This window comes from Mustela lutreola, chromosome 7 (assembly GCF_030435805.1).
Source record: "Mustela lutreola isolate mMusLut2 chromosome 7, mMusLut2.pri, whole genome shotgun sequence".
NCBI classification, from domain to species: domain Eukaryota; kingdom Metazoa; phylum Chordata; class Mammalia; order Carnivora; family Mustelidae; genus Mustela; species Mustela lutreola.
The window spans coordinates 117,860,677-117,873,788 of NC_081296.1; the positions used below are offsets into that span (position 1 = coordinate 117,860,677).

At 43.6% G+C, this 13,112-nt stretch overlaps 1 protein-coding gene across 1 annotated transcript in view; it reads left to right on the plus strand.

Annotated features, from left to right (window-relative positions):
• The first annotated feature begins 8,660 nt into the window (after positions 1–8,660).
• The window catches only part of FNTB (farnesyltransferase, CAAX box, beta), a 65,020-nt gene continuing 60,568 nt past the window's right edge, over positions 8,661–13,112 (plus strand). The window contains exon 1 of the mRNA XM_059182341.1: positions 8,661–8,917. Within this exon, the coding sequence (XP_059038324.1) occupies positions 8,774–8,917 (144 nt within the window). The 5' untranslated portion in view covers positions 8,661–8,773. The remainder of the gene's footprint in view (positions 8,918–13,112) is intronic.

A 13,112-nucleotide genomic window follows, 5' to 3' on the forward strand; every position in this document is an offset into this window, starting at 1 on the left:
GGAAATAAATACTCATACTCATTTAAAAAATTAAGGATATATTATTATGCTTTATTCAGTAGCTTACATTGTTTTAAAAACAGAAAAGAAAAAAGGAATCATCCAGAATTCCAAGCTGCTAGGTTGTCCATTCATGTCCCAGCTCAGCTGCTTTCAGAAATACTTGTGTGTTTCACACACTATGAGATGGAAGAGCTATGATTTGGGGACAGTGTTAGCAAAAGAACTATATAAATTGGTGAAGACAACACAGTTTGCTGTAACCAGGGACTTTATAAGAAAAATACCTAATTCTAACTCCTTACATTGAGAGTGTTGCTAGAATTCTCTCTCCGCCATCTTATCTCCACCTCCTTACATCAGCACTCAGGGGACATTCTGGCATCCTCCCCAGTTGAGGTCAGCTTGGACTGGGACAGGTTTCAGTAGAGCTGGGAAACATCTAAAAATGGTTGCTAGATGTCTCTCCCACAAGAAGCCTCCAAAAATCAGTTTCTCAGTTATGTTATGCTTATTCTTTTACCAGGGAGACAAGTGCCTGCCCCTGCTTCCTGCCACCCCCAGCCCAGCCACATTGAGCATGCTCCCTGTTTAAGCAGCCAGCAGGGGCACCATGGTGAGATCTGCCATCACCAGAGCTGAATAGCGGGAGAGATGTGCTGATAGGCAACCCACTGCTGAGACCAACACAGCTGGACCATGCATGGGGCTCCTCATTAGCAAAACCCTATGCGTCTTCCAGATTCACACCTGTCTTTCCAACTTTGGCTGACATAAGTAATGTGCTCACCTTGTAGAAGATTGCCTGCCACCTTATCTCAGGAGTAGGAGAAACAGGACAGAACCCCCTTTCCCATCATCTCAGTATTTTCTCCAGTCATATCCTCTTTCCTTTCTTTTTTAAAAGATTTTATTTTTAGGGAATCTCTATACCCAACATGGGGCTTGAACTTAACCACCCTGAGATCAAGGGTTGTATGCTCTACCTACTGAGCCAGCCAGGTGCCCCTATCCATCTTTCTTTCTATCTCTAATAAGTAGAGAAAGGGGGTGGGGAGAGAGTCTGAAATGACAAGGGAAGAAGGGAGAAGGCAAGTTCTCAGAGACACATGAATTTTGGGGTTGGGGACCAAAGGAAACAATCCTGATGGTAAGTCAAGTTAACACAAAAGGACCCACAGTACCACTTCAGGTTGCCCTTGGTGTCCTGGCCACCACCTTTAGGACTGTATTAGCTTGGGCTTCCGTCACAAACTACCACATACTCGGTGGCTTAAATGAAGTTTATTTTCTTACCATTCTCAAGGCTAGAAGTCCAAGGTCAAGGTGTTTCTTAGGCCTTTGTCCTTCCATGTGGCCATCTTCCTGTTCATGTTCTATGCCTTTCTGTGTCCTATTCCCCTCTTCTTGCAAAGACATCAGTCACATTGGATTAGGGCCCAAACTTAAGACCTCATTTTACCTTAATTACCTCTTTAAAATAAATAAAATAGATAAAAATAGTCACATTCTGAGTCTTCAAATGTTAGGACTTCAACGTATGAATTGGGGGGGCAGTGGGAAGACACAATTCAAACCACGATAAAAAACAAATCCAGGAACCTCATCAGGTATTTCCTGTGCACAGTTTTTTTTTTTTTTAATTTTATTTATTTGACAGAGATCACAAGTAGGCAGAGAGGCAGGCAGAGAGAGGGGGAAGCAGGCTCCCTACTGAGCAGAGAGCCCGATGCGGGGCTTGATCCCAGGACCCTGAGATCATGACCTGAGCTGAAGGCAGAGGCTTTAACCCACTGAGCCACCCAGGTGCCCCTCCTGTGCACAGTTTTTAGGAATGATTTCATTATCTTGGAATAGGAAGTAAAAGTTCAGCCTTTCCTGTGGCTTCCTAACAGGTGGTCTAGATTGTCGATCAGAGGATTTCGCGGTGGGAAAACCTCAGGAGATTCTTTCCTTTATGAGACTAGAGTTGAGAAGACATAACTAGTGACCACCGACCAGGCAAAGTATGTCAAATCAGACTTTTACTGTCAAAGTTATGTTTGGGGGTTGGGGTGGGATCAAGATATAACTTGCAGTTAGGAATCTATGTAGGAATAAAGTCATTCAGTATATATAAGAGTTAAGGTAATGTTAAATACTGTAACAGATAAAGCCTTCAATCGCAGGCATTCACATATAAAGACTTCCTTCTCATGTAAAGTGTATTATGCTGCCAGAAGGTGGGAATGGGGGTCACTCTATGCTACAAAGTCACTTAGGCACCCAGTGTGGCAGAGGCTCTGCTGTCTTCAATAAGAACTCCCACTGTGGGACTCAATTTAAAAGCAAGACATGCTCTTTATAAGATCTGCCTTGCAGGAAGGATGGAGGAAAGTGCCTGCCAAGCAAGGATTGGGAAATACCACCCTCCAGTAACTTCACACTTCCAGGTTACAGGCTTTCTTTTCCTAGCTATATCCCTGAGACTTCCTCTAAGACTGCCTTGTACACAGCAGGGGAATAGGGGGGTCCATGATACTCTATAGGGAAGAGGAAACTTTGGGACACTCAATGGGGGAGGGTAGAGTTGACTTTGTAGTCTTAAATTAGCAAACTTTGGGGCACCTGGTTGGCTCAGGCAGTTGAGCATCTGCCTGTTCAGCTCCGGTCCTGATCCTGGGGCCATGGGATTGAGTCCCACATCGGGCTCCTTGCTCAGCAGAGAACTTGTTTCTTTCTCTCCCTCTGCTGCTCCCCCTGCTTGTGTGCTCCCTCTCTCTCTGTCAAATAAATAAATAAAATCTTTTAAAAAAAGTTAGCAAACTTCAAAAAGTCTATTTAAAAAGAGTAGTAATAATACACATTTGAAGGCGGTCACAATATTTGCCTGGAAAATCATTTGGAATCTCTGAAACGGATTATGGCCATTTGTCCAGTGGAAGAAAACACTAATGATCTCTTTGTTACTTGAGATTTTGAACTTTTAGAACATTGGGCAACAAGTTCTTTTGAATATGGAGAGTTGCCTTGGGCACTGACATCCTGTGGGGGGGAGGGGAAGAGAAGAAATAGAGGCTCAAGTGGGTTTTGAAGGGCCGGGCCTGGATGTGGTAGATACCACTTTACCTGTGGTCCAGTGGTCAGAACTCAGTCACCAAGCCCTGCCTAAATGCAAGGGGGCTACTGGGCAGCCGGGGCCCCGCTGTGAACTCCCTGCTATGGACGGGCCCCAGAACTCTGGTAGACAGCCATCATTTCTGCCGTGAAGTAAGGACATATGGGCTTCTCTGAGTAATGCAGTCAGAGCAGTTTTAAAGCTCCTATGTATCAGCATCACTGTGGTGCTTTCAAAAATGCATGTTGTATTTTTTTTTTAATTTTTTTAAAAAGATTTTATTTATTCATTTGACAGAGATCACAAGTAGGCAGAGAGAGAGGAGGAAGCAGGCTCCCTGCTGAGCAGAGAGCCCGATGCAGGGCTCGATCCCAGGACCCTGGAATCATGACCTGAGCCGAAGGCAGAGGCTTTAACCCACTGAGCCACCCAGGCACCCCAAAATGCATGGGTTTTTGAACCACATACCCAGGGCTGGGTCTGCGGCCCTGAGTGTTCTGACTCATTGGGCCTGGGATGGTGCCTGGGAGAATCTACTTTCAAAGGCACAGCCTGGGTTGAGAGTCACTGGTATGCTCAGGAGTTTATACCCCTGAGACTATTTCTTAGCAGTTTTTAAAATTATTTATTAGCCTTCTCATAGTGAACAGTGCTCTTTAATTGGCTTCAATTTTGTATCTCCTGGTAAAATAGTTGTTGCCATGATCAAAAGAGACTAAGAGTCAATACTTTTGTCCAGGTGTTCAGTAATAGAGTATCTGGAATGATGACTAGTATAAATTGGATTAATTTTATATCAATATGTGACACAGTAAAATAATGCAGGTATGTGTAATTGATGATTTATAGATTTCTGAGAAGCGCAGTTTTCCCCTGTGCCATAAAATCATTGTATTCCGAAAACTCTTCTTTGAATGATTTGAAACTTTTTATATTTCCTTTTGTGTGCTACAGGAAAAATGAATAAAAAATAAAATTTGACAATTTCTGAATTCTAATGTAGTCATCTAAAAATTATTACCAGAGAATATTTATCCTATTGAAAATATTCTCCATTCCTAAACAGGGGTGCCTGGGGCTGCTATCAGTGGAGCATCGACTCTTGGTTTCAGCTCAGGTAGTGATCTCAGGGTCGTGAGAATAAGCCCTATGTCTGCTTAAGATTCTCTCTCTCTCCCCATCTCTCTTTGTCCCTCCCCCACCCCTACTCTCTCCGTGGAATAAATAAATCTTTTAAAAAAGGTATTGCTAAACACAAATATTACATATTAAGGTGCTATCCTCATTAAATAGATTAAAATTAACTACTCCTTTCCTGTTCTCCCACTGCATTTTGTATATATATTGTCTTATTTTGCATGTATGTATTTAAATATTTTATTTTATATTTACTTAAATATATTTATTTGTTTTGTATGTATACAGTGTCTGTTTTTATTAGCTAGGGAGCTCCTGACAGGTAAGGCCAGTATTATCTCATTGTCTTTATCTTCTACAGTGTGTTATATAAGAAACGAGTACTCAGAATATGTATTACAATGATTGGAAATCACTCACATCATTTAGCCTACTCAACGCATGTTATGTGCCAGAGAATAAGCAATGAGTGGTACAAAAATCTCTGCCCTGAGAGCTTGCATTTTGTTAAGTAAAATAAATACATTAAATGTAAGGTCTGTTAGCTGGTTAAAAGTGCTATAGAGAAAAGTAAAGACAGCATGTTGGTACAAGATGGTGGAATTTCAGTTTCCTATGGAGAGTTAAGGAAAGGCCTGAAAGGAAAGGAATTTAAGTTAAGCTAAAGACTTGAGTCAAGACTACAAGAAGTGGTGGACGAGCCTTGTCTTTACCTGGGGGAAGAGCATCACGGGGAAGGGGTAGCGAGCTTAAGCACTCTGGGGCCGGCCCGAGGCCAGTACGTGGGGAACAGAGTGAGCAAGCGGGAAAGTACAAGGAGTAAAGGCCACATCAACCGGGCCTGCTAGGCTATGGTTCAGGACCTTGATTTTGACTCTGAGTGACATGAGAAGGCTTTGAGCAAAAGGGTAACTTTTCTGGCTTTCGAGTTTGTATTTCGCTGCAGAGGGGCAAGAGCAGAAACAAAGAAAACAGTTAAGAGATGGATGTGGACACACTGTTGGAGATGCCTGTTAGACATGTAAACGGAAATACTAACAAGATAATAGATATGAACTCAGAGCTCAGGAGAGAGATCCAGGCTGCAGATATAACCCAACGGTGGTAATTAAAACATCGAGACTAATTGACCTCACAGGTGATGAGTGTAGACAGAGCTCTGGGGTGCTCCAAAGTTAAGGTGTCAAGAAGATGAAGTAGCAAAGGCTAGTGCTGGGCACTACAGGAAAATACTTTTATGAGAAGGGAACTGCAAATAACAAATATTGCTAGGAAGTCAAGCAGGAAGACATAAGGACTGAGAGCTGGCCCTTGGATTTAGCAACATGGAGTTTAACAGGGACTTGACAAGAGCTGATGGGGAAGCCAGATGGGAATGGGGTCAAGGTACTTGGAGGAGAGGAACTGGAGACACTGGTAGGGAGGAAATGAGTCATGGGAAGGTGCTTAAGGAGGGTGGAGTCAAGAGGGTAAAAACATCTTTCTTCCCCCCAAGAATGGAGAAATAGCCTGTTTGAGGGTGATGGGCATAGTCAAGTACAGGGATAATGTACTTGATGTTTTAAGAGGGACAAGGGAGAATTGTTGGAGTAACATCCTTGGGTAAGGCATGGGGGTGGGGGAGGGGCTGGCCACAGCTCTTGCGCTGGGCATTCATTCTGTCCAGAGGAGGGACAGGGAGGACAGAATAGGAGGCCACAGATGTTAGTAGAGGAGTAAATGTGGGGAGGAAATTAATTATCTAAGAGGATAATAATGAGTTCTTTCCATTTTACAATCTTTGCAAGATGTGTATTATTATATACTTTCAGAAGATATTAAAAGAAACAATTCATGCGGACATATGGGCTTCTCTGAGTAATGCAGTGAGAGCAGTTTTAAAGCCTACTCTACAAGCTTACTCTAGGGTCAGGAGCGACCTCTAGTGCTTCATTTAGGTCATTAATTTTTTTCTTGTTTTCTTGCTCTTGAATGTACAAAATAGTACTATCCACATTTTATATTATTTTTAAAGAAACGATTACAATTCACAGCTCAGTTTAGAAAAATCCAGGCATTTGAGTAAAATAAACCCAAACCATCTGCAGTCCAAGCTGGAGTTGCTATTATCATTATTTTCTCCTGTAAGTATATCATTCTTTGCCAGACTGCCAATATATATGTTCATTCTGCTTCTTGAACCAGTGGTTTTATCAAATCCAGAGGAAGGACAATTGGTGGGTCACTGCTGATCCAAGACGGAGCAATTCTTTCAATGCTACACAAAGTACAAACTCCTCATATTTTTCATTCCTTGTTTCCCTTGATCTATGGTTGTCACTGGGTTTCCCCTCTGCCTGGGATGTCCCCTCACCCTGCATTAATTCATTTTCTTAGGTGAGTCTTTCCTGATCTTCCAGACTACCATAAATGTCCCCTATTATATAATCTTACAATGGCCTCTGTGTCTGCCATTCCCCCCAACTGTAATGAAATAGCCGATTTTGTAATGATTGTTTAATGTCTGTTTCTTCTGGTAAATCATGAGCCATGTAAGGGTTAAAGGCTGTGTCTGGCGTTTTCACCACCATCTCCTCAGCACTTAGCTCAGTGCCCAGCACACAGTGAGGACTCAATAAATACCTAAATATTGTATCATGCGGGAGACTCTTGCCATGCCCCTTTCAGATCCCACTGCAGAAGAGACTGCATTTCAGAAGTGGATTTCTAGCTCTTGAATGCAATTTGCAATTGCTTTAGGTGCACCTGTAACAGACAGAACAACTTGTTAAAAAACTATTCCAGCTACTCTTTCAGTAGCTCAATTTAAATTTCTAACCGGCAAAGCAACTCTTTACAAAGAAGGCTGAATCCTCGGATGTGACTCAGAACTTATCCGACCATTCTTTTTTCCCCAAAACAGAAGCAAGGGGAAGACAATAAGATGCAAATAGAGAGGGAAGTACAGTGCAGCCATATCCATGACCTTAACCCACACAGTGTCACTTATTCTCAGATTTAAAAACATTCTGCCACCTACAGGACTTAACTCAGCTGCAGGACCACTAAAATGGACATGGTGATAGTGTTTACCTGCCATTAGGGCACCCCAGCCTCATCTTTAGATTCTTTCTGAGAACTTCTACTTAACACCAGAGACGGGTAAGAGTGGAATGGCTGGTTGTGAAATACCACACCACAGTTCCTTGGATTCAAGACACATGACTTGGATTGCAAGGGAACACAGTAAAATACTCTGAGCCGGAAGTTGTCCAAGTCTACCTGGAAAGCCTGTATTACGCTATCTTCTGTCCTTCTGCCCCACTTCTTGGTGTTAAAATTTTGATGTAGTCCTTTCAGGGCCCTGGAAGAGATTCTCTTCTATTCATTGACCAAAGGCAGGATTTTTCTAAAATCATAACTTTTTAACATTTTTATGTAGGCATATATAATGATTAACCCTACTCAATAGGAATTTTGTTTATTCTGAACACCTTCTGATTAAATCATCAGAATTAATACACATACATACCTATATCTGTGGCAATGTTTTCTCAAACTCCGTGTTCCTTCCTCTTCTGGAGCTCTTCCCCCTATGGTTTGTGTGGATGGCTCCTTGTCATCCTTTGGGTCGCAGAGAGGCCTAAGAGAGGCTTAGCCTGACCACCCAATCTACTTAGTCCACTCTTCCTTTCCTCTCTTTTGTAGACCCTGTTATTTTCCCACACCATTTATCGCCAAGTCCTCATATATTTATTGTGTCCATTCATCAATTTTGTCTATAGCACTAGTCTGTGAGGTTCCCAAGAACAGGGACCTTGTTTGTTTTGTTCACTTTTGTATTCCTAGAGCCTAATTTCTTTGACGTATAATATGTGCTCCCTAAACAACTGCTGAATAAGCGAATATTTCCTTTGTCGTTTCACTTATACTTGTTCCTTCTACTGCACTTTAGTTCCTGTTATTGCATTGTACCTCCCTGGGGGATAGGAGACAACTACAATGCTCCTTCCCTCCATCACGGAGTACCAAGAAGGCAATTCCCTTGTTGAGAAGCCGAAGGCTTCTCCTGGGCGGCTGTCACGCACCCAAAGGTGCACAGTAATTCTATTAGTGATAGCCAGTTTGCGTCAGGAGAGCTGTCAAAAATGTTTTTACAGTTCCACTCACGGTTCTTGGGCACCCAAACTGCGAACTACTGCCATTACAATTAGGTGACAATTAGCACGGCGTTGAAGTGTGCGCGCGTGTGTTAATTTGCATAACGAACGGAGGCGTCCTACACCGTCTCTCTAAAATGAAATCCAGATGGATAGACACATCCTTCCTTCCTTGCGCGCCAGGAAGCTGAGCCTCCTGCAGCAACTCCTCTGCCCAATGGGGGGCGGCAGCATCCTAGTAACTCGCTGCCCGAAGATGTGTAGGTGGGTGGAGAGAGATTCGCGTTCAAAGTCTTTTTGACGCTACCCGCTCTCCGTAGCTCCTTAGCCCGCTTGAGTTTCAATGCGCGTTGTTGTTTGACGAAGGGAGTCCTATACACCGCCTGCTGCTCTCCTGATCATGGCTTCTCCGAGTTCCTTCACCTACTATTGCCCTCCATCTTCCTCCCCTGTCTGGTCAGAGCCGCTGTACAGTCTGAGGCCCGAGCACGCGCGGGAGCGGTTGCAGGACGACTCGGTGGAAACAGTCACGTCCATAGAACAGGTGAGGTGGCCAGACTGAGCGAGGCGCCCACGCGGGGACTTCTGGGAGCGGGAGTCCCGTCCGCGGGGCCGTAGGCGTGCGGAACTCACCGGGGAACTACTACTCCCACAGTGCACCGCGGTGCCTCCTCTCTGGGACGCTCGGGGCTTCCAGGCTTGGTTCTGTTGAGGAATGGAGCGTTTGTGGGGCCAGGTTGGGGAGGGGTCGTTATCAGGGTTGGTTGGGAGGGGAGGATAGTACCTGGGTCCTCTCTGGCTAAGGAAGCGGGGAGAATCGTGTTCTGTGCCTGGTGGACCAAAGCAGCTCGGGCGGGTCAGACAGCCCGTTTCATTTGGCCGGGACATCGGGAGGTTTTCAGATGGATAGTGCACTTTCCTCACCTGCTCGCAGTTTTGGGACCTAGAGGGGATGAGAAGCGGCCAGACTGTGGTCATGCCATTCCAGGGTCTGTTTAATTTCTGTCCTACACTGCTAGGTGTAGGGCCTGCCTTGTGGATGGGCATTTTAATAGTCATTCAATCGAGCGCCAGCAGAGTATTGGACACAATGTTAAACGCTGGAAATACAAAGAAATAAAAGTTTCTTACCAAGAGCATGGCACAGCCTGGTTGAGAAAAACAGTACTGTCTGGAAAGCGCTACAGTAAAATCATACATTTTTAGACGACTTACCGTTCATTCACTGAGGCCTCCAACCTGTCACTTTGAAAAGTGCTTGAGGAATGAATAGTGAACTCTTGTTTTTCTTTTCATTTTCCATTTGGAATTGTTCCCAGGATATTGTGGAAATGTTTGCCCATCTGTCACTAGAAGTGGTTGAGATGATTCTTTTTAGTACTAACAAGTAAGCATCAGGCTTTAGTACTTACAAATAAAATAAGATCTCTTAGTAAGATCAGTTCCCAGGCTTAACCTCAGAGAAACTTGCTTTGACTTTCATACCTGAACTTGAAAGCCTGCATTTAGGCAAAATTAGTAATGGTAGTTAACATATTTTATATTTGTGATTATGAGTATAATTATAAATTCATAACAAAAAGCAAGGACTTGAGTACACAGTTATACACGTAGTAGCCAAAAGCACATTATAACTGGAGATTAATGCTACATGGGGTTTAACCCTTACCTTTTGAATCTAGCTCCCCAGCTTAGTTAGCCTACCAGTGTGTCTACAGAAGTTTTTTGTAAAAGATTGTGAAGAAGTCTCCCATCAATGAAAAACTTACAGGATCTTTGCTGTATTCGTAAGTGACAGACTGTAGAGTTTATTCAGGTCAAGCCTTTTCCTTTTCATGTGGTATAAGACTATTGGGTCACTTTTTATGTAATTAACTGACCCAGCAGATAAGGATATGTACAGAATACTGGTGGAGAAAAGGGAGTCAGAAGCTGGTCTATTAATTTAGAGAATAGGATGGAGACTTCCATGGTTAAAGGAGCAAGTCAAAAACAGGAACATTATCAGAAGTTTTACTGATCTGCTCTTTTTCTTCTACTACTTTATTTTTTTGAGCCAAGTGTCCCTGCTTAGTTCCTGCCAGGAAATACTGGCACTTTTATTTTAAATGTCAAGGCATAATAAGTGATGCAAAAATGGATGCAACACGATTCTGGGCTGCCAGAGGGTTAGCCAAGGCTGGGTGCTGTTATAGGGTGTGTTTCAAATCTAGGCCTAACTATGTGACAGATAGTAGAGCATCTTGTTCATCCTTTCCATGTCATTCTTCCAGTTCACGTTTTAAAAGTCTGGGATAAACCATTCCAGAGAGTAGGAAGATGATATAGTATCTCATACAAATGGTTACTTCAGTGGCAGCACTACTAATAATCATAGTAGTATCCATTTACTGAGCCCCAATTCTGTGCTAAATGCTCTCCATACATTGTGTCACTCAATCCTTTTCTATTTCACAGATGAGAAAACAGGCTTAGGTACTAGGTGGGTAGGTTAATGATGATATATACTCGTAAGAAGTACCAACCTTGTCTGGAGGAGTTGTCTACAGAAGACACTAATTATTCTTTTGGTTCTGTCCATTTGTTCATAGGGATTTACTGGCAGGGTTTAATTTTGTGCCATTGCCAATAAGAACAAATGCTTATCTCCTGTTCCCTGTCTGATTATCAGGAGACTGTATTTATTTATTTATAGATTTTGTTTATTTATTTGACAGGGATCACAAGTAGTCAGAGAGGCAGGCAGAGAGAAAGGAGGAAGCAGGCTCTCTGCCGAGCAGAGAGCCGGATGTGGGGCTCGATCCCAGGACTCTGGGATCATGACCTGAGCTGAAGGCAGAGGCTTTAACCCACTGAGCCACCCAGGCGCCCCAACTGTATTTATTTGTTAAGCAACAATTTGATAATAGGAATGAAACCTGTAAACAATGTAAGGAGCCCTTAGCTAGGGATTCTTCTGTTCTATTCATTCACGTTTTTATTTGTTCAACACATACTTGAGTGTCTTCTGTGTGCCGGGCTCTGTTCAAGACACTGGACATAAGGCAGTAAACAAAAGAGGCCAAGTTAGTGCCTTTATGAAACTTTTCTTCTAGGTCAGGGAGGCAATCAACAAAAAAGGGGGAAAAAAACTACGTATCTTATCTATCTATCTAAATCTTCATCTGGCTGTCTGTCTGATTTTAATAAGAAGTGTTGTGGAAAAAAAGGAACAGGATAAGAGAGATGAAGTATGCCAGGAATGGGTCAGGGAGGAGCAGGAAAGGTTTTTATATCAGGCGGTAAGGGAGATCATCTGATGATGTGCCTGCCACTTGAGCTGAGACCTGAAGTAAGTGAGGGAACAAGCCGTGCGTGTGTCTGGGGGAGAAGCATTTCGGGCAGAGAAAGCAGCAAGTATAAAGGCCCTGAGGCCTCCCTAGTGCCTGATGAGTGAGTGGAGTGAGTGGTCACTGTGAGGACAGAGGTTAGTAAACGGGAGAATAGGACATGAGGTCGGATCACGTAGGGCCTTATCAACCATTGTAAGTATACTTTCAGTTACCCTGACTGAGATGGGGAGCCATTTGGCTGGATAGCTTTTTGTCACCTCCCCAGATCCACTTTATCCTTTTCCGCCCTGCTCTGCAGTTGTACCCCTAGAGGTGGACCTGCTCCCTTGCCCTACGGCTTCTGGGTGTATTTGGCCATGGGGCATACTGATAGGGAGTGAGGGAGACGGAAACTGAGATTAGCGTACTAACTCCTTTCCTGATAGATTGTGTGGTCTGGAGGCAGTCTCTAGACTTGAAGTCACGACTCTTTGCAGGCACCTTTCATTGGAGCTCTCGGGCACCCTCTCTGCTCCTTCTCTTCACACTTTTTCAGGCCTAGGTGGAGATCGGGTACCCTCTGTGTTGCCTGCTCTAGGGCACTGCACTCTCTCTTGTGGTTTCCCTACACCTGCCCACACTTTTGTAACTAGTTCTTTTTTAAAAAATTAATTAGTTAATTAAAAAAGTAAGCATCTAATGTATTATTAGCCCCAGGGTTACAGGTCTGTGAATCACCAGGTTTACACACTTCACAGCACGCACCATAACACATACCCTCCCCAGTGTCCAAAACTACCCCCCGCCAATCCTCAGTTTGTCTTGTGAGATTAAGAGTCTCTTATGGTTTGTGTTAACTAGTTCTTTGATAAACTCTCCTCAAATCCCTCTTCGGATGTGCTATCTCTTTCCTGCCAGGAGTCAGACTGGTCCACGATTTGAGAGTTTCAACCCAATCTGACTAGCATTTTCACAGACCCATGTCGGTCACTGTTGGGATTGTGAGGAGGTGAGGAAGGGTGCAGGGGGACCTGCTTGGAGGCTGTTGCAGTACTCCAGGTGATGGATGATGGCAGCTTAGCTCAGGCTGTGGTGGTGGAGATACTGAGCAGTGGTCGTATTTGTAAAGATTTCTGCCTGGACAAACTGTTTCCCGAACGGCTTAGTGCTTGGAGAACCTTTTACAACTCTAGAAAACAAGATGTGGTTGTATTCCTTTTTTGTGCTATCTGCATTTCCCCTTTTGCAAATGCTCTGTGATTCAGACTGGTGAGTTAATACCAGCACAGTCTCAGAGGTAGTAGGTTTGCCAAAAACTGTTGCTTACGGAAGGTATGACTCCTGTTTTTCTTGTAGTTTGTCCTTAGAAACATGGGCAAAAGTCTCCTCCACTTGAAGTGGCATGAGATCATTAGACAGCATTCAGTT